The following is a 21,624-nucleotide window of genomic DNA, read 5'->3' as shown; positions in this document are numbered from 1 at the left end:
AGTTCAGCAAGTGCGAGTTTTGGCTTGAGCAGGTGGCATTTCTTGGCCACATTATTTCGAGGGATGGGATTGCAGTTGATCAGTCTAAGGTTGAGGCAGTGCAGAATTGGGGTATTCCGAAGAATGCTTCAGAGATTCGCAGTTTCTTGGGTTTGGCAGGGTATTATAGGAAGTTCATCAAGGGTTTATCCTCTATTGCAGTACCCTTGACTTCCTTGACCAAGAAGAATGCGAAGTTTATCTGGAGTTCAGACTGTCAGAGGAGCTTCGATCAGCTGAAGGAAGCACTCACTACTGCACCAGTGTTAGCGATGACAATACCACACGAGGAGTTAGTGGTGTACACCGACGCGTCTAAACTAGGCTTAGGCGCAGTGCTTATGCAGTGTGGTAAGGTTATTGCGTATGCGTCGAGGCAGCTGAAGGTGCATGAGCAGAATTATCCGATGCATGACTTGGAGTTAGCAGCAGTGGTTTTCGCTTTGAAAATCTGGAGGCACTATCTGTATGGAGAGAAATGCAAGATTTTCACAGACCACAAGAGTCTCAAGTACTTCTTCACACAGAAGGAGTTGAACATGAGACAGCGCAGATGGTTGGAGTTGGTGAAGGACTATGAGTGTGACATTAGCTACCATCCGGGTAAAGCTAATGTAGTGGCCGATGCTTTGAGTCGGAAGTCGTCAGTGGTATCATGTTTGACCGTACAGTTACCACTACAGAGCGAGATTCAGAGATTTGACTTGGAGTGTTATCCGAGTGGTCTTGCACCGAGCTTGTCAGTGTTGACGGTGCAGCCAGTTCTGCGAGATCGGATTAGGGATGGACAGTCTACTGATGAGGAGTTGCAGCGATGGAGAAAGAGAGATGAGGCCAGGGGTAACCTCTTGTATACAGTGGTGGATGGTATCGTTCAGTACCGTGGTAGGATATGGGTACCGAACGTCGATCAGTTGAGAGCTGAGATTTTAGCAGAGGCTCACACATCTCCGTACTCCATTCACCCCGGAAGTACGAAGATGTACAAAGATTTGCAGCTATTGTATTGGTGGCCCGGAATGAAGAGTGACATCGGGAGAGTGGTGTCAGAGTGCTTGACTTGTCAGCAAGTCAAGGCAGAGCATCAGCGTCCAGCAGGACTTCTTAGACCTCTTCCTATTCCAGAATGGAAATGGGAGAATATTACGATGGACTTTGTAGTTGGCTTACCGAGGAGTGCCAGAGGTTGCACAGCGATTTGGGTGATTGTGGATAGACTCACCAAGTCAGCTCATTTCTTGCCGGTGAGGACTACTTATTCTTTGACACAGTATGCAGAGCTTTACATCAGAGAGATTGTTAGACTGCATGGCATACCAGTGTCTATTGTGTCAGACAGAGATCCGAGATTCACATCTGCGTTTTGGAAGAGTCTGCACACAGCTTTGGGGACTAGGCTTTTGTTCAGTATATCATTTCATCCCCAGACAGATGGTCAGTCTGAGAGGATGATCCAGGTTCTCAAGGATCTTCTGAGAGCTTGTGTCATTGATTTTCGGGGCTCTTGGGAGACTAGACTGCCATTAGTGGAGTTTACCTATAACAATAGTTTTCAGTCGTCTATAGGTATGGCTCCTTATGCAGCATTGTATGGGAGGAGATGCAGATCTCCTGTGCATTGGGATGAGGTTGGTGAGCGGATTTTACTGGGTCCTGAGATTGTGCAGCAGACAGCTGACATTGTGACTCAGATTCGAGATCGGATGAGGACTGCTCAGAGTCGGCAGAAGAGTTATGCAGATGCCAGACGACGAGATTTGGAGTTCGCTGTAGGTGATCACGTATTCCTGAAGGTGTCACCTATGAAGGGAGTAGTGCGTTTTGGCCGGAGAGGCAAGCTTAATCCGAGGTATATAGGGCCATTCGAGATCTTGGAGAGAGTTGGCACGTTGGCCTACCGTTTAGCTCTACCACCAGGGCTAGCGGCAGTGCACAACGCTTTCCATGTATCCATGCTTCGGAGATATGTCTCCAACCCGTCGCATGTGTTGGATTTCGAGCCCTTGCAGTTGCCACCAGATCTAGTGTATGAGGAGAGGCCAGTGCGGATCTTGGCAAGGGAGGAGCGGAGGTTTAGGACGCGGGTCATACCGATGGTCAGAGTCCAGTGGCTGAATCACTCAGAGGAGGAAGCTACTTGGGAGACCGAGGCAGACATGAGGACTCGCTACCCGGAGTTGTTCGGGTAAGTACTTTAATTTCGAGGACGAAATTCAATTTAAGGGGGGGAGAATTGTAACACCCGGTATTTTTAAATACGTAAATCCGCATGCATAATTAGGAAATTTAATTATTTAAAGTTTAGATTTATGGGTTAAATAAATTATGTGAATTATTTGTGCATGATTTAATTTATTTTTTAAGCATTTAACCCATAATTAGTGATTTTTATGATTTTTAGTATTTTAATTATGTTATCGCGTAGACGGGACCGTGGACGGACGAGATGACAACTTTCTAGCCAATTAATTTCATGAGCCTTTTTAGAGCCCTAAAATATTATTTTGAGTTTTATTATCTCAAAATTTTTAGTATTTAATTTTATATAATTTTAGGAGTCCATTTTTATCCAAATTTAGCCATTTTAATGACTTTTAATTATTTTTAAAATTCCCTAAATTTGTAAATTCGGGATTTTTATATTATCTAGTTTAAGTTATCAGATTTTAACTTTTATTTAGAGTTTTACAATTTTATGTTTTATATTTAAAACTTTTAATTATCCTAAAACCTATTTTAATTAAACAAAAAACCCCAAAACCTAATCTACCCAAACCCTTAACCGATTACCCCTCTTAGCCGCCTCCCTTTCCCCCATTATTCATCTTCTTCCTGGATCAACAAGCCTAGGAGGTTCCATAGCTCGATTTTCTTAAAGCTTCGAAGGTGTGTTCGTCCCGTCGTCCCGGAAACGTTCTACGTACGTGTTCAATCGATTTCTTCGGTGCAAGGCATGATTTTCTTCCCTATTTTTCATACCTATCAGTTATTATTGCGTGTGTATTGTTTGTGCATCGAATATTCAAGTTTTCAAGGAAAATATTTCGATTTTGAGGTTTGAGACTTGTCTAGGCATTTTGCTTGATCATTCTCACGATTTTCCTTGGCTTGGATCGTTCTAGCTGCTGGTCATGGTTGATAGGATGTCTAAGGTCGGTCTAGGCTCAAGTGGCTCGAGGGGCTCGAGCCAAACGAGCCTAGAATCAAGCCAAGAGGTGGTCGGCTCCATGGTAGACGCAGACTAGGGTTTTGGATTAAGGGGCTTCGGGTTCCTTGGCTAGGGTGCATGGGGACCGGGGCTGGGCTAGGTTCAATCCGCCCAGACGTGGGCTACGTCCGGGCGGCGGCGCTCGGCGGCGGCCAGCGGAGCGAGGCGGCAGCAACCCCTAAAGGGCTGCTGCTCGCGGCGGCCGTGGGCTGCAGGGTAAGGGGGGGGGGGGCGTCGGGTTTAGGGTTAGGGTTTGGTTCCGGGTCGGGTCTGTGGTCCCGGGTCGGGTCAGTGGAGTATTGGGTCGGGTTAAGTTGGTCCGGGTTCGGGTTCGGTGGGCCGGGCTCGAGTCTTTTTATTTTTAAAGTATTTTATGAATTAATTGGTTTTTGGGCCAATTAATTAGAAATAAAATTATTTGGACTCCCAAATAATTTTATTTGGGCTTTTAAAATTTTAATTAAGTTAGTCCATTAATTTTATGGGCTTTTGAGCCCATGAAAGTTATTGGGCCAGTCTTTGGGCTTTTGGGCCCATTGGGCCAGTTTAAGTTGTTATTGGACCTAGAATGTTTTATGGGTTTTAAATTATTTTAATTGGGCTTAGAACAATGTTATTGGGCTTAAGTATGTTATTGGGTCAGATTTAAGAAATTGGGCTTGAGTGTTAGGGCCAGCAGTTCGGTACAATCCATGATAAATTTGCATGTGTCCTGATTATATATTTAATTATTTTTATGCATTGAAGTTATTTTAATATTTATATGTTAGTAAGAAATTAAATTAAATATATATGAAGGACACACATTTTATTTAAGTACATGCATTCATGAAATAATTTTATGCATAATTAAATGTTTAAGGTTGAGCAATAATAAAATATTTTATGTTGGAAGTTGAAGTAGTGTGACAATTTAAGGGGGATTCGTCCCCATATGTGAACTATTGAAGGGCAGTTTACTGCCAATTTAAGAGGTGATTCATCACCGCCACGTACGTTGGTTTCCACGCTGATCAGTATTTAATGTATGATTTAAGGTTACACTACGGATACAACCATGCGATGTTAGAAATTTAACTGCTCAATAATATGTATGTATTATGTTATTTAAGTTAATTTAAGTTATGTTTATGCCATGATATTTTTAAGCATGCTCATTCATGTATATGTTATATATTAATATTTAATTGTTTTAAATTATTTTAAACCCTTGTTATGTTAGCATGTTGGGCCTCTAGGCTCACTACACTGGTATGGTGCAGGTGAGTTCGTAGAGGAGGATGTAGCTCCTACCGGCGGCGAGGACATATGAGCGGACATGCAGTGACCCCGTGACCGTGATAGATGTCTGAGTCATATTGCATGTTTTAGTTATGTCAGCACGTTACAATATTTTTCAGTGGTTGTGGTTTGAATATTTTCTGTGCATGCAAATTTTACATCATTTTTCTATTGCAGTATTTTTAATTAAATGTTTGACTCAGATATTTATTTTATTTAAAGAATGCAATTTTATTTAAGTTATTTATTTATTTATTTATTTTAAATCTTTTTATTCTGTGCATGTATGTATGGGCATATATGTGCATATTTTATATAGTAGGAATATAAAAAAAAATAAAAAATTTCCGCATATTTATTTATAATTAGAGAGTTAGGGTCGTTTCAGATGAGGTTTGGTCGCAAGGGTAAGCTGACACCTAGATTTATTGGTCCTTTCGAGATACTCGAGAAGGTTGGGGATGTGGCTTATCGTCTGGCCTTGCCACCCGATATTTCGAAGATCCACAATATGTTCCACGTGTCCTTGTTGAGGCAGTATGTGGCGGACGAGTCGCATATTTTGCATCCGACCAAGGTAAAGGTAGATCGAGATCTATCGTATGTGGAAAAACCCCTGCGGATTCTTGACAGGAAGGACAAGGTACTTCGTAATAAGCGCATACCATTGGTTATGGTACAGTGGCAACGCAGAGGGACAGAGGAAGCTACTTGGGAGTTGGAGAGCCGGATGTTAGCCAAGCACCCCGAGTTATTTTGAGATTTTGTACTTCTTTATATCGAGTTTGTACTTGTTCAGTTGTATTAAAGAACATTCGGTTGGCTATTTATGTTTTCCTCTAAGACTTAAATTTCGAGGACGAAATTTCTTAAGTGGGGGAGAATGTAGTAACCCGCATTTCTAATTAGTGATTAATGAGTAATTAATCATGTGATCATATTTAGATTAAGTAAAACATGATTAAGTAAGTTCCTGTTGGGGTAACGGACTTCAGAAATGGATTCAGAACACTCGAAAATAGCCGGGAAGGTCCCAAGGGTTCGGATGGATCGGAAGCTCCGAACCAAGTCAGGAGGCTCCGAACGAGTTCGGAGGATCCGAACTCAGGATCGGAGGCTCCGAAGTGGATCGGAAGCTCCGTCGGTAAGATCGGACGTTCCGATCTGGACCAGGGCACACGTCATTGCTTACTTCAGCAAGGTGACGTCATGGCTGACGTAATATTGAGCAATCGGACGCTCCGAAGGTACGATCGGAGGTTTCGATCAAGTTCGGACGGTCCGAACCGGGTTCGGAGGCTCCGAACGTTGCCTATAAATAGAGGGTCCGAGAATTCATTTTCTCGCACCAATTCCCTCTCTTCTCTCTGATTCCTAAGCCTTTTAACTCAGATCTAGGGAGATCTAGGCATCCTACAGGGAATCCGGAAGTGTCTTAGTGATCTAGACATCGTTGCGGAGCTACGACCTAGTTTTGAGGCTATCGTCAACAAAAGGCTAACGACGGACGCAGGTATAGCTTTGGCATCCTAAAAATATTTAGGAGTATGCAATAGCTTAGTTAAGGGTTTTAGAGCTTTATTATTGATACATGGATATTTGCATTGTAGTAGCAGTAGACTGAACTAGTAGGCTTGGAGTCTAGGTCAGTGGAGCTAGGTTTGACCAGTGTTAGAGGTACGTAAGTACTGATCGAGATAGTCGGCATGATATATTTGCTTATATGTTGCATGAGTATGTGCTATATGTTTTATCATGTTTTAGCATGTTTTTACCGTCTTAGCACATACATGATTTTACGTATGACTGCATCCGGAGAGATGTGAGTCATTGACAGTCTCCATAGGGAACAATGATCTTATTTTGGACTCGAGTCAGGTATGACAGTTTTCATATGAGACTTGTATCCTGTTTTGGATTCGGGTCAGGATGGGGTTGGCTCAGCCCTGATATGGAGTATACGAGTCCCCCGCGAAGTAGCTCTCTAGCCGGTACTGTATATTCCCGGCGCCATGAGCAAGTGTTTTCACTTGAGTTTTAAACCATCTGTGTGCACATATTTGTATTTATATCATTGCTTCGTATTGAGCGTTTTAGCTCACGCCCCTGTGTTTGGGTATTCGTTGTGTACCTTGTGGCGGGGCAGGTTTGAGGCTGGACGGTCCAGGCGGCTCTCAGCAGGATTGAGCTTGGGGAGTGCGAGGTTGTACAGGGTAGGGATTTATTTACCCTGAACCTTCGATTTGATTGTATAACAATATTTATACACTTGTGATAACGTCGGTTGTATTCTGCCGATTGGATTTGTTGTATTTTAATTATCCGCACTTTACGCTTTAAGCTTTTATTGCGTGCGTTTTTATTATAATTCTGATTAGGTAGTAAATTCGGGTTGGGTCGCTACACATATATCATTATCAGTGTTATATACTATTATTGTATTTAAATATATTAATATATAATTATCATATTGCACATATTTCATCCGCTCGTCCACGAATCGAGCACGAATGAAACGATATATGCTAATGTAATATGGTTTTTATTATCAGAGATGCTACACCTACCCCAACCGTTCCAGTTTTCTTATTCAATTAATCTCATTATTATCTCACCCACTCAACCCTATCCACCAAGCTCAAACCACCACACATACTAAAGTAACAAAATGACCCCATCAAAATTTTATTCCCACTTCAGAAATAGAAATATATTAATTTTACAATAAAGTCTTCAAAATAGATCAATCAAATAAAACAAATGGGTTTAGTTTGTCTTTTTTGGTAGCGCCGCTTGAACACCTCCTCACCAACTCTCTGTCCCATCATTTTTTGTTATTTTCAATAAAGGAAGTTGCTTCATTTTTCGGCTAAGGATAAGGATATATTTGTTCCATATCATATTATTACAGATTTACAGAGAATCTCACGGATCAGGCCAAAAAATGGGTCGGACCCAATCAAGGCCCAACCTACCCAAACATATGTATATTCTTAAGGCCACAAGTTTTGAGACAGAAGATTCAAAATTTAATTGGGCCTTTCTTTTGAAGAAGTTATGGATTTTAAATTGCTACAACAGTGCCCGTTTATAAATTTAACATCATGACACAAATCTAGTAAAAGAAATTGAATTCAAAACTTACAAGTGTTCCACATATTCCAAGTTCAACCATATTATTGAATGAAAATAATCCCACATGCACTTAGATTTTGGCTCACAGCTTGTGCAGAATTAGGTGAGCACCATATTGGGGTTGAAGTGTTAGCACCATATCAGGTGCATGTGCATAAGATGGAGAAAGCTCAAAACTATAATGTTTCAAAATCATGGCCATAGCCATTTTGGCCTCCAACATTGCAAAGTTCTGTCCGATGCATATCCGCGGCCCCCCGCCGAACGGGAAATATGAGAATTTCCCGTTCATTGCCTTGGAAACACCTTCACCAAACCTCTCCGGATGGAACTCCTCGACGTCATCCCCCCATATGGTGCTGTCATGGTGCAGCAAAATCGTGGGCAAGACGAGCTGAGTTCCGGCCGGTAAAGTTAGCTTTCCCAGAGTAGTTTCTTGGTGTATGACTCGACCCGTCCCGATTGCTGGTGGATACAACCTCAGTACCTCATGAAAGATCATCGTGATCTGAATATAGAGAGACATGAACAAGAGTTAATTGATCGTATCAGATCTAGTTGGGGTCCAAATCCAATAGTAACTTTCATGTAACATTTTTTTCTAAAAAGAACTTACGATTTTCAGGTGGTTCAAATCTTTGAAATCTGGTGTTGAACTTCCAAGAACTTGTAGAACCTCTTCTCTGGCTCGAATCTGCCAATCCAAGTGTTTACTCAGTAAAATCATCGTCCACACGAGCAATGACGAGGTTGTCTCCTGCCCAGCAATGTAAAAGAGCCTACACTCTTCAATCACCTCACGCAAACTCATCCCAGAATCCTTCCCATGTTGTTGAATCTCATGAAAATTAGATTCCAACAACATACCCAAAAGATCATCTGAATTAGCCTCCCCTGATTCTATCGCTTTCATTCTTTTATCAATGATTCCTAGTATCGACAACTCCACTTCCCTCACAATTTCCTTCATCCTTCTGTTCGTCTTTGTTGGCAAATATCTGCACACATCACTCGAACATGTGATGAAACAACCACCTATTATCGAGATACTCACACACAAAAATCAAGAAAATCGAGTAATATAATCTTACATCCATCCGGGAATGCAAAGGAGCTGAGCCGCATTCAAGAAATGTCCGGCTTGTTCTTTTTGGAGCTCAAATATCTTTCTTCCTTCTTCATAGTTACTCCCGAATGCAGTACGCGAAATCGCATCGCTTGTCAAGGTTTGAAGATAAGGATACACATCCAATTCACAGGATCCTCTGCTCGACACAATCTCATCCCATTTGCTCAGCATGTCACAGCTGCTAGAGTAAAATGAGGGAACCATATTCTAGTACTCCAAGAAAAGAGTACTATAAAGTTAAACGACAACACGAAGTAAGATTAATGAATGAAATGATGAGTAAAATTTTGAAGTTTTTACCTTTAATTTTTCGAGGTGAAAGGCAGGATTGATCAGTTTCCTGTGCTTGGCCCATTTCTCCTCTTCATATGCAGCAACTCCTTGAGGTAGAAGCTTATACAGAGGAGAAGAAACTTTCTGGAAAACATAATTTCTTGACAGAACCTCTTTGATCAGTTCCGGGTCTGAGATAATGGCTGTAGGTTTTGGACCAAACCACATAAAACAATTTTTACCTGAAAGTTCAAGTTGATAAAAAGTCGATCAATCTCGATGCAGGAAATCAACCACGCAACTTCTTAGCTAATATCGAAATCGATTTCGAGCTTGAAAAATGGTACAAGAATCAAACCAAACCAGGATGTACTACAGAATACCAACACATACACACCATAGTTTTTGACAGAATCATGGAAGATGAACACTCTGGGGATTATATCATTCGAGAAGTTCATAGGCTTGGACCGCGCTTCTTGAGTCATCGCGCTAATTTCCTTGTAATCTCCGATCAAAAATCTGTAAGATTTTCCATTAAATCCTTGCTGCCTCAGCTGTCTCTCCATTTTCTTGGGCCTAAGCCACACCCAATTCAAGAATTTCCACCCATATACTGATACTAAAATAGCACAAGAAAGTGCCAATGCTAAGTAAAATATATCCATCGATATCGTGAAAGCATAAATTTTCATCGGTGTGTTTTTGCTAATCAAAGGATATGATATGTATAATTTGTTAACCAAGTTTCAAGAATGATCGGTTTATAAAATTATGTGGGAAGTGAGCACATTGACAACGGTTTATATCCTTCAAGACAACAGTTGATAAAAAAAAAAACACACATACACAAAGAAAACATTTTTGGCATAAAAACATTGTTTTTTTGAGTGTTGTTGATCCATAAATTTCTTGTCGTGATTAATTAAGGGGGGAAAAAATTTTCGGACATGATTACATTTCAAAATTATAATTTAAATTAAGGTGTTGCGCACGAGAATTGCTTGAGAAATCATATGAATATATCTTTGAATTGTAAATTGAACAATTTTCCAACCACGGCAAGAAATGAAGTTTCTACGTCTCATTGTGGACCATTGAATGTACACTAAGAATATTGTTACACAAAAACTTCCATCTAACGAATTAATTTTATGAGATAAATGTTCGACTCGACTCATGAAAAATTATTTTTTTATGTTAAAAACATTATTTTTCACATATGATATGGATCGGAGCAACTCGTCTAACGGATATATATTCGTCAGAACGTCTCATAAAAAACCTATTCATACCAAGGTCGATTAAATCTTTTTTCTCATACTAGCGCCTTCCTTTTTCATTCTATTATTGTTAATATTTTGCGGCAAGGACTCGCGCTTTGGAGGTTAGTATACTATCTAATCAATGTTTTGTAATTTTTGTATTTGGTGTTAACTTTATTATATTTCAAGTGTTTAAGCTATCGGAAAATTTGAAAATTAATCTAGAATAGTTGAACTATTGACTGTGATTGAATCAGTTTGAAATTTATTTCATGAAGAAAATAATTATCATCGCCTGCCGACAAGTTTTATATGGAATCATGCAAGTCAATTCTGCATCAAGCTGTGGTGCAAGCTATCTAGAAAACGGAACATTGGTTTTTAGTATTTTTTCCCCCCTTAAACTACTTTTATTATATTTAAATTCCCCGTCCTATTTTAAAGGAGTACTAAATTAAAGTTAATATTTATTTTTAGGATTATTCAAACTAATTCATCATTTATGATTTTCTTTTATTTCTGTATAATATATATGATTCTTGGTAATAAATTTTATTTTCCAATTTCTTTCAGATAATAAAAAAAATAAAAACACATAAATTTTATGTTATATCTAGTATTTTCATATCAACATGCGTGCAAAACTACTAGCATATAAAAAGCAAATCACATCTAACACATTTGATGACCAATTAGAGGAATTTAATTATCAATGCCACTTTAGTTTGTTATTTTACCATTTTTCATAAAATCAAATTGTAGGTGGTAATAGGGTATTTTACCATGGAAATTGAGAAATTTGAACAAAATTGGACTTAAGAATGACAATGGGTAATGTTTGGCTAAGATTCTGTTGAAGAATTTCGTAAATTTAGAAAGGATTTAATGATGAACTCCAAGGCACGTTTTAAACGCTATTTTTTAAGAGATGTTTTTAAGATCTCTCTCAGGATATAATGGAGATAATAATCTTATTCAAGAAATTTGAATCTGATGATGCACCTCTATTTATAGAGAATGAAAAGACGTATCTGAACGAGTGTGACTCTTAGTCAAACAATGTATCCGTTCATGAACCAAAGCATCCACTCGCGAACAGTCGTGATGTTTTCGAAGAGCTTTCGGGGGCGGAAATCTTTATTCGTCATCGACAACAAAATTTCTGAAAATATTCTGAAAAATATTCTAACAAATTCTATACGTTCGTCCTCATATTCATTTATTATATCCCCTCGTCCTCGTCCTCGTCCTCGTCCTCATCCTCATCCTCATCCTCATCCCCATCCCCATCCCCATCCCCATCCCCATCCATGACCCATGCATGATGGGTATTCAATTTACATCATCATCTTCATATATCCGTCGGAGGATCTGATATCTATACCCTACCCAAATACCATATTATCACCTACAATTGTATTTCTTTAAATTTGAATTATTTCGATGAAATTATGTTTATTTACCAAACTCTTTAGAAAAAATAAGAAAAAATTATAGATAAAAAAAACAAACTAAACACAATACAAAGAAATAATAAAATATTATAAAAAATATATTACAATATCATTAAACTATAAAAATTACATTATCTTTGTACTAATATTTTTCTTCATTTCATCCAACTACCACTATTCAACAAAAAATAAATTATAATTAACATTTATTTAATATAAATAAATAGATAAATTTATATGCATATAATCGGGTATTCCGTCGTATCCGGGTTGGATGTGAGTATGAGTCAGATGTTAATTACTACATCTGTCTCTATTCTCAAACTCGAAAATCCTCATACCTGATTATCTATTTATTTAATCGGGTCCAAAAAAATCTTTTTATACTCATCTTTATTCAGATCGGATATCGAATTCTCCGTGGAATTCGAAAAAAATCGTCATCCCTAATTGGACTACGCCAAATCACTCTCTTTCTATGTTTCTTTCTTTTTGTAGGGATTTCCATATATATACACCTTTTCTTTTTCTTTTTTAAAAGCGCAAATGGGTCCATTTTGGTCCTTTTGGAAGTGGATCAAAGAGTTAATCGATACATTTAAATTTAAAAATTATTTATATAATTAAATTTTTTATCATCCAACTATTTAATAAAAAATCTGAACCATGTATTAATTAATTTTCAATTAATTTTGTAAAGTCTAAATGCAAATTACACTTATATCTTCATCAATAGAATATTAATAATGTAAAAAACATGAAGTAATAAATTTATTGGTAATTTATCTATAATTATTATATCTTAATCTATTTTTTAAAAAAAATTAATTACTAAATATTTTTAAATCTTAATATATTCGATGATAAATGTTTAAAGCAAGATGAATTAATTAGCATAAAATAATTTATGTATTAAAAAAATATATGTATATACATGAAATGCGTGCGAGAGACGCTAGTTATCATTATATATAGTAGCATACATGATCCATCACCAATTCCGAAATGAACTTCAACATTTATCAGATAAGTTTCACGCATTATTCTGGAATATATTATACAAGATAGAACTCATAATACTCAAGAAAACAAATTCAATCCGCTAAGTCAAGTACATGGTCAACTTCTGATGCATAGACACTTAGATTTAATTTGGCTCACAGCTTGTGCAGAATTAGGTGAGCACCATATTGAGGTTGAAGTGATACGGCCATATCAGGCGCATGTGCATAAGATGGAGAAAGCTCCAGACTATAATGCTTCAAAATCATGGCCATTGCCATTTTGGCCTCCAACATGGCAAAGTTCAGTCCAATGCATATACGCGGTCCCCCGCCGAATGGGAAATATGAGAATTTCCCGTTGATTGCCTTTGATACTCCTTCACTAAACCTCTCCGGATTGAACTCCATCGCGTCGTCCCCCCATATAGTGCTGTCGTGGTGCAGGAAAATCGTGGGCAAAAAGAGCTGAGTTCCGGCTGGTAAAGTTAACTTTCCCAAACTAGTTTCCTGGTGTATGATTCGACCCAGCGCGATTACTGGTGGATACAACCTCATTACCTCATGGAAAATCATGGTAATCTGAATAAATTGACATGAACAAAGTGTTAATGAATTGTATATATAAGATATATCTAGACTCTAGTTGGATCCTTATAATGTTACTTTCACATGTAAGTGTTATTATTTCATAAAAATAAAAGGTACTTACGATTTTCAGGTGGTTTAAATCCTCGAAATTTGGTTGTGAACTTCCAAGAACTTGTAGAACCTCTTCTCTGGCTCGAATCTGCCAATCCAAGTGTTTACTCAGTAAAATCATCGTCCACACGAGCAATGACGAGGTTGTCTCCTGCCCCACGATGTAAAAAAGCCTACACTCTTCAATCACCTCCTGAAAACTCATCCCAGAATCCTTCCCATGTTGTTGAATCTCATGAAAATTAGATTCCAACAATATACCTAAAAGATCATCTGAATTAGCCTCCCCTGATTCTATCGCTTTCATTCTTTTATCAACGATTCCTAGTATCGACGACTCCACTTCCCTCACGATTTCCTTCATCCTTCTGTTTGTCTTTGTTGGCAAAAATCTGCACACAGCATCGATCGAACATTTGATGAAACGACGAGATACTCAGATGTTACATGCCACTATCAAGAAAATCGAGTAATATAATCTTTACCTCCATCCGGGAATGTAAAAGAGCAGAGTCGCATTCAACAAATGCCCGACTTGTTCTTTTTGGAGCTCAAATATATTTCTTCCTTCTTCATAGTTACTGCCGAATGCAGTACGCGAAATCGCGTCGCTTGTCAAGGTTTGAAGATAAGGCCACACATCCAATTCACAGGATCCTTTGCTCGAGTGCACAATCTCATCCCATTTGCTCAGCATGTCGCAGCTACTCTCGTAAAAGGAGGGAAGCATGTGCTACACCAAGAAAAGAGTGTATATAAACTAAAATTACATGAAAAGATGGAGTTAGAGTAAAGAAAGTGATGAGTATACCTTCAATTTTTCGAGGTGAAATGCTGGATTGATCAGTCTTCTGTGCTTGGCCCATTTTTCAGATTCGTAGGTAGCAACTCCTTGTGCTAGAAGCTTTTCCAGGGGAGATTTAGGCTTCTGGAAAACGTAACTTTTAGACAAAACTTCTTTGATCAGTTCCGGGTCTGAGATAAGGGCTGTAGGTGTTGGACCAAACCACAAAAAGCAATTTTTACCTGCAAATTCGAGTTGATAAAATGTCGATTAACAAACATTTTTTATTCTTCTTTCATAAATAATATATGTGATATATGACTGATATACTTGAACTAATTGAGATATGGAACAATGGCCTTCGCTACGTACAACATGGTTTTCTAATTATCATGATATGAACTACATATATATGTGACATCTGAGCATATATGGTTCGCCGTCACGCAGTTGCCAAGGCTCCAGTTCCAATCCATCGGTATTTCGCGGGGAATACTTTATAAATTTTTAGAATAACAACGTACCATAGTTTTTGACATATTCGTGGAAGACAGCAAACACTCTGGGGATTATATCATTCGAGAAGTTCATAGGCTTGGACCGCGCTTCTTGACTCGTCGCGATAATCTCTTTGGAGTCTCCAATCAAAAATCTGTAAGATTTTCCATTAAATCCTTGTTGCCTCAGTTGTTTCTCCATTTTCTTAGGCCTAAGCCACGCCCAATTCAAGAATTTCCAACCATACACTGATGCTAAGATGGCACAAGAAAGCGCCAATGCTGCGTAAAATATATCCATCGTCAAAGTATAAAATTTTCTCGGTGTGTTTTGTGTACCAAAGTGTGTATATTTTGTTATATCCAAGTTTCAAGAATGATCGGTTTATATAAGGAAAATAGAAGACGAGCTATTTCTCCTGTTTCTTACCTTTCCTGGTCAAAAGAACTTGGGAAACACTTGTAGATTTCTTGTTCGACTTTTATTCTCGTTCTCCCAGTCTCTTTTTTACTATTATTTTATAAACAACTCGCGGTCGTTATCTATAGTACGTAAATAAGGAAAAGTTCTATTTCACTTTAAAGGGCACTGTCTTGGGATGACGTGACAGAGCATGATTAGTTAAAATCAGTGGGCTCTAAGAGGAAATTCTATGTCACCCCAAAGGGCACTACCCTGAGATGGCGTGGGAGATCATGATTTGTTAAAATCAGTGGGCCCCATTGCTCTGGAATGGTATGACAGAGCATGAGGAGCCCACTAATTTTATCCAATCATATTCTGTCACGCCATACCAGGCAGTGCCCTTTGGGATGGCATAGCCAACTTGATATGCCATGAGCCGTCTCATCCAAATCTTTTGCTTTGGTTAATGTATATGTATTACATCGCTTCTAATTCAACTGATTGAATCAATTTTATAATAAAATTACCTACAGATTAAATTCACTCTCGACTCATATGCATCTTTAATTTGAATTATAAACTGATTAAAAGAAAGATCAAATAAATGACTTTTCCCAAGCACTTCACATGATTGAGGGTTTCAACCAGGGGCGGACCCATAAATTTTTTTCAAGGGCGCAATTAAAAGGAAAGTCACGTGTTGCTCCGTCGAGTGGTAGTTTAGGTGACCACTTTGTTTTTTCTATTTTGTATACATTAAATTTAGTTCATTTTGTCAATATCTCTGTTAACAATTTTAAAAATAAAAAAAATACAAATTGAGAGATCAAAAAAATATAATTCAAGTAAAAATAAAATTCTAACTATGTTAAACGATGCAATTCATAAAAAAATCACGAATGCATAATTTATATCATTAAAAGACAACCAGAAAATTTACAATATTGTCATCAATGCGTAATAATTTATTATATTATTTGATAAGTTTCTAAATAATTTTATTTTTCAATATATAACACCAATATGAATTAAAATTGACATATATTATATTTTCTTTTATTAAATAAATAGTACAAACATATAATAAAAATTTTGTATGAAAAATTGAGGGGGGTTTGTGCCCCCGGACCCTATATGGGTCCGCCCATGGTTCCAACTGTCCAAGGGAGACACGAACGACGCAAGAAAATTAGGAGGTCCCCAATTATGCAACGGAATTTATTCGATCGATAAGAATAATATTGCAAGTTTTCAACGGAAGATTCGATTTTCAGGTATTGGATCATATGAAAATTATATTCTTCATTTATTATATATGGATAGTTTCGATATGCAAACCGTGGAATTGGACTATTGGAAAATTTGAAAAGTAATCTAGAATAGAATAGTTAAAATATTAAGAAAAATGCTAGATGTACACTTTGTAGTATACACCTTGGTTTACACTCTTACTTAAAATTTTCCTAATTTTCCTTATTAATTGCAAAATATCCATGATAAGAAATAAATATATAGTTGATCAAGAAAAGTTTATAATTAATAAGGAAGGGTGTAAACCGAGGTATACATCTAGCATTACTCAAATATTAAAGCACTATTTGTACAAATTATTTATAAAACGGTTTTTTAAACTTTCTTTAAAGTGTTTTTTACTAAATTTTTACAAAAAGTTTTAAAAGTTGTTTTATTAATAATACGTATATTTCTTTGGATAATTATTTTATAAAAACGTTTTCAAAATTGAAAATGTTTTTTTCACAACTATTATATAAAAAAAATTTAAAGTTAAAAATAATCAAGAAGCTGGTTTTTGGACAACTGGCTATTCTATGTATAAAACCTCTTAATTTTCGTTTAACCTGCGTTTTTTATTTTAAAAACATATTTCGATTGTTTTTAAAAAACTTTACATGGAAAACACTTTTTAAAAAAAAAAAATCAAAAAATTTTTATAAAAATCTTATCCAAACACATACTTTAACTTTTTTCACTCATAAAACATTAAAAATATTTTAAAGTAATTGTTCAAACAAAGCCTAGACATGTATAAATCGGTTGAAATTTATTTCATGAAAAAATAAACATCTTATATATATATTTAGAAAATTAAAATTATTATCTTATTAATTTATTAAAATTGTTAATTTAGCATATTGACTCAAGTCGGGGCCGAAAAAAATTATTGTTTTATTGAGTTTATTAATTTATCGAATATTAATTTATAGTATTTTATACATATAAATTTCCGGCAGCAAGTATTTCGTAGACGAAACTCCCACTTCTGCACGGCTACCGTCCGTAACTAGTCCTAACTTTTAATGTTAATTTTCTTTTACTGAATATAAATTTTTCAATAAAGTTTACACACTGCTATACGTTAATTCTGAAATTATAAAATAAATTTTAATTTGAAAAATCTGTTTGTTGCCATAATTTTTTAATTCTAGAAAATAATATATAACGTGTGTAACATTCATGATATATTGTACCTATCACATTTTTCATTTCCTGGGAGTTATTTCGAAAGCAAATATGTTTCGACGTGAGAATGAGAGGCATATTTTAATCAATTTAAGTAAATTGAATTTAAAATGTGATCATGTACCAATTAAACCACTTTCAATAGTTTATGTTTTAATTTATCATTTTATTAATATTTCGTGTATTAAAATGAAGAAAACTCCTTTATTTTTTATTGTTCTTTATATACCGTATACATACACACCTTCAAAATGGACAAAAACATCGGCCCAGCTAAAACCAGGCCCACCATGGAGCTCTCGTTTGTCATGGAAAGTTTAATTGGGCCTTTGCTTTACCATAATTCGTCATTCGTGGACATTGATATCTTTTGGACATGGATCCAACAAGTTGAATACATTTGAAATTTTGAATTTTTTTCACAAGTATATATAACTAATTTCTATTTGAGAGATGCATAAAAACAATTTTTTGTCGATTCAAAAAATAACACTAATAATATTTTTTTGTTCATTATAATTTGAGATCACTACTAGCTCTACTCTTCAACCACTCTACTGGCCGAGTACATTAGAGTAGCATGATCTATAATCTAAAACGCATCACCATTCCGATTTGAATTCCAACATTTATCAAATATATCAAACAAGTGTGGCGCATTATTCTTGAACTACAACCTGCAACCATCCCATAGAAGAATACTAACTCGACCCGATAATTCAAGTATATGGTCTCGTTCCGATGCACAGACACCTTAGATTCGGCCTACAGCTTGTGAAGAATTAGGGGTGCGCCATATTGCGGCTGAAGTGTTACCACTACATCAGGCGCATGTGTATAAGATGGAGAAAGCTCAAAACTATAATGTTTCAAAATCATGGCCATTCCTATCTTTGCCTCCAACATAGCAAAGTTCTGCCCGATGCATATCCGCGGCCCCCCGCCGAATGGAAAATATGAGTATTTCCCATTCATTGCCTTGGACACTCCTTCACTGAACCTCTCTGGATTGAACTCTTTCGCGTCGTCCCCCCATATAGTGCTGTCGTGTTGCAGCAAAATTGTGGGCAAGAAGATCTGAGTTCCGGCTGGTAAAGTTAGCTCCCCCAAAGTAGCTTCGTTATGTATGAATCGACTCATCATGACTGCTGGTGGATACAACCTCATCACCTCGTGAAAAATCATTGTAATCTGGATGAATAGGTGTGTACTAAAATGTTAATTGTTTGTGATCTTGTAAGGATCGAAACTGTAACTTTGGAACAAGCCCGTATACTTACGATTTTCAGGTGGTTCAAATCCTGGAAATCTGGTGTTGAACTTCCAAGAACTTGTAGAACCTCTTCTCTGGCTCGAACCTGCCAATCCAAGTGTTTGCTTAGTAAAATCATCGTCCACACTAGCAACGACGAGGTTGTCTCCTGCCCAGCTATGTAAAAAAGCCTACACTCTTCGATCACCTCCTGCAAACTCATCCCAGAATCCTTCCCATGCTGCTGAATCTCCTCAAAATTAGATTCCAAAAGTATACCCAACAGATCATCTGAATTGGTCTCCCCTGATTCTATTGCTTTCATTCTTTTATCGATGATTCCTAGTATCGACGACTTGATTTCCCTCACAATTTCATTCATCCTTCTGTTTGTTTTTGTTGGTAAAAACCTGCACCCACGATTCGAACATTGTCATGAAACGACAACTTAGCATTGAGATACTCCATACTAATTAAACGCAACAATCAAGAAAATGAATGACACAATCTTTCCTCCATCCAGGGATGTAAAGGAGCTGAGCAGCATCAAAGAAATGCCCGAATTGCTCTTTTTGAAGTTCAAATATCTTCCTTCCTTCTTCATAGTTACTGCCGAAAGCAGTGCGCGAAATGGCATCACTTGTCAAGGTTTGAAGAAAAGGATACACATCCAACTCACAGGATCCTCTGCTCGACACAATCTCATCCCATTTGCTCAGCATGTCACAGCTACTAGAGTAAAACGAGGGAACCATATTCTACTCCAAGAAAATAGTATAAAGTAAGATTAAAGAACAAAATGATGAATAGATCTCGAAATGTGTCACCTTTAATTTTTCGAGGTGAAAGGCGGGATTGATCAGTTTTCTATGCTTGGCCCATTTCTCCGTTTCATAGGCTGCCACTCCTTGTGCTAGAAGCTTACCCAGTGGAGATTTCGGCTTCTGGAAAACGTAACTTTTAGACAAAATTTCTTTGATAAGTTCCGGGTCGGAGATAATGACTGTAGGTGTTGGACCAAACCAGTTGAAGCAATTTCTGCCTCCTATTTTCAAGGTTAATTTAAAAAAAACAAAAACAAAAACAATCATGTCGAGTTTCTTCTAAATTCTAATCCGACACGGATCCTCTGAAAACAACATGTGCTGTTTGAAAACTACAGAGGATCCGTGTCCGGTTTAATCTGCCCATTTACATCAAAATGATAAACGAAAGTGGAAGGAAGCTATATAGTAGCACACCGTATTTTCTGAGATATTCATGGAGCATAGGCGACACTCTGGGGATTATATCATTAGAGAAAGCGATGGGTTTGGACTTGGCTTCTTTGATCATGGCGAGGATTTCTTTGAAGTCCCCAAACAAAAATCTGTAAGAATTGCCATGAAATCCCTGCTGCCTCAGCTGTTTCTCCTTTCTCTTGGGCATCAACCACACCCAATTCAACAGTTTCCAGCCATATACTGATACTAGAATGGCACCAGAAAGTGCCAACGCTGCGTACAAGATATCCATCAAAAAAATTTCCGTTAATTTAAAGAATATGATTTTGTTCGCCCAGAGGTGAATGGAGAGGAAGTATGGGAACTTGTGAAGCACTGGTATCAGTCTACTTTGACTTTTATTTCGATCGAGTTTCCTTGTTTATATATATATATATATATATTTATTTATTTATTTATTTTTATTTTTTTTTTGGAATCTGCAACCGCTACCTTCGGTGCGCACTGGATAAACCTCCGTACTAACGCAATAGCCTGCAAATTACGTTAGCCAGGTAAATCACACTAGACAAGTCATGTGTGACATGCTAGTCTAAGAAGATGTTGGTAGGAGGAATCGAACGTTTAACCTTTGACCAAAAATTCACCTACTCCACCAACTTGGATATCTCCATAAGGGCATATTTTATATTTTACTTCTTGCTTAAGTGACTGAATCAATTTAATAAGATGCCTTTGAAATAAAATAATTAGTGACTCATTCTGGTGGTGTTTATAGGTAATGGAATTCTATTTTAAATTTTCTTATTGAAGAAAAATCTCTAGTTCAATCTCATGCATGTCATCAGTTTTGATGATTTTTTATATTTGGAGGATCATTGCAGTAATCAATCGAGTATAGATTTGGAGGATAACACAATATATGAAAATGACATCCTCCAAATTGCATAATGTTTTTTTAAAATTTTAATTAATTTTAGCTTTATTTACAAACATTTGTGGAGTTTATTAATTAACTTGATAGGTTTGACGACTTACTATGTATTTTGGGATGTTGTTGATTATTTGTGACCGACATAGAATAATTCGAAATATTAGTTTTTTAATGGTCCATTTGTATGTTGTTGTTAAACTTATGTGTGTTATTTATGATTATTTTGATTTATTTTTTATGTCTATATCATTAATATTGTGTCGTGTGTGTTTCTTGCAATTTGATGACAAAATAAACGCGTTTTGAGTCGAATATACGTTTACTTTTGTTTGAGAAAATAATACATTACATCATTATTTAATATATTATATTTCATTTGTCTCATTCATTTAGGTTTGTCTTTATTTAATTTGAATAAATTTTTTATATAATAAAAATATTGTACAAGCAGTGAACGATATTAATTTATTAATTTAACATAGGTAAACTGATAAAAGTAAAAAGATAATACTTTCTTCGTTTCGATTATATAGAATACATTTTTTTGTCCCAAACATATA

At 36.7% G+C, this 21,624-nt stretch overlaps 3 protein-coding genes across 3 annotated transcripts; all 3 read right to left on the bottom strand.

The window, feature by feature from the left end:
• Positions 1 to 7,745: 7,745 nt before the first annotated feature.
• LOC140865485 (cytochrome P450 CYP72A219-like) lies at positions 7,746 to 9,733 on the bottom strand. Its single transcript, XM_073270146.1, has 5 exons — positions 9,463 to 9,733; positions 9,093 to 9,307; positions 8,755 to 8,999; positions 8,280 to 8,661; positions 7,746 to 8,171 (listed from the first exon to the last, which is right to left on the bottom strand). Exons 1-5 carry the CDS (start codon positions 9,731 to 9,733, stop codon positions 7,746 to 7,748), a joined length of 1,539 nt encoding a protein of 512 aa, XP_073126247.1.
• A 3,057-nt stretch (positions 9,734 to 12,790) lies between these two features.
• Positions 12,791 to 15,135, bottom strand: LOC140863744 (cytochrome P450 72A225-like). The gene is made up of 5 exons (XM_073267362.1): positions 14,796 to 15,135; positions 14,299 to 14,513; positions 13,973 to 14,220; positions 13,498 to 13,879; positions 12,791 to 13,367 (listed from the first exon to the last, which is right to left on the bottom strand). Exons 1-5 carry the CDS (start codon positions 15,067 to 15,069, stop codon positions 12,942 to 12,944), a joined length of 1,545 nt encoding a protein of 514 aa, XP_073123463.1. The 5' UTR covers positions 15,070 to 15,135; the 3' UTR covers positions 12,791 to 12,941.
• Positions 15,136 to 18,115: 2,980 nt separating this feature from the next.
• Positions 18,116 to 20,530, bottom strand: LOC140894520 (cytochrome P450 72A225-like). Its single transcript, XM_073303038.1, has 5 exons — positions 20,149 to 20,530; positions 19,735 to 19,952; positions 19,423 to 19,665; positions 18,936 to 19,319; positions 18,116 to 18,846 (listed from the first exon to the last, which is right to left on the bottom strand). Exons 1-5 carry the CDS (start codon positions 20,420 to 20,422, stop codon positions 18,421 to 18,423), a joined length of 1,545 nt encoding a protein of 514 aa, XP_073159139.1. The 5' UTR covers positions 20,423 to 20,530; the 3' UTR covers positions 18,116 to 18,420.
• Between the last annotated feature and the right edge of the window lie 1,094 nt (positions 20,531 to 21,624).

Source organism: Henckelia pumila, chromosome 4, assembly GCF_033568475.1.
Source record: "Henckelia pumila isolate YLH828 chromosome 4, ASM3356847v2, whole genome shotgun sequence".
NCBI classification, from domain to species: Eukaryota; Viridiplantae; Streptophyta; class Magnoliopsida; order Lamiales; family Gesneriaceae; genus Henckelia; species Henckelia pumila.
This window is presented reverse-complemented; position numbering and strand designations above follow the sequence as displayed.

Coding starts and splice junctions, on each gene's coding strand:
- LOC140865485 (XM_073270146.1), bottom strand. CDS start 9,733: ATGGATATATTTTACTTAGCATTGGCACTTTCTTGTGCTATTTTAGTA. Junction 8,662..8,754: donor CTTTGCATTCCCGGATGGAT/GTAAGATTATAT, acceptor TGATGTGTGCAG/ATATTTGCCAACAAAGACGA. Junction 8,172..8,279: donor ATTTGAACCACCTGAAAATC/GTAAGTTCTTTT, acceptor CTCTATATTCAG/ATCACGATGATCTTTCATGA.
- LOC140863744 (XM_073267362.1), bottom strand. CDS start 15,069: ATGGATATATTTTACGCAGCATTGGCGCTTTCTTGTGCCATCTTAGCA. Junction 14,514..14,795: donor CGAATATGTCAAAAACTATG/GTACGTTGTTAT, acceptor TCGAATTTGCAG/GTAAAAATTGCTTTTTGTGG. Junction 13,368..13,497: donor ATTTAAACCACCTGAAAATC/GTAAGTACCTTT, acceptor CAATTTATTCAG/ATTACCATGATTTTCCATGA.
- LOC140894520 (XM_073303038.1), bottom strand. CDS start 20,422: ATGGATATCTTGTACGCAGCGTTGGCACTTTCTGGTGCCATTCTAGTA. Junction 19,666..19,734: donor TTCACCTCGAAAAATTAAAG/GTGACACATTTC, acceptor TTCTTGGAGTAG/AATATGGTTCCCTCGTTTTA. Junction 18,847..18,935: donor ATTTGAACCACCTGAAAATC/GTAAGTATACGG, acceptor CTATTCATCCAG/ATTACAATGATTTTTCACGA.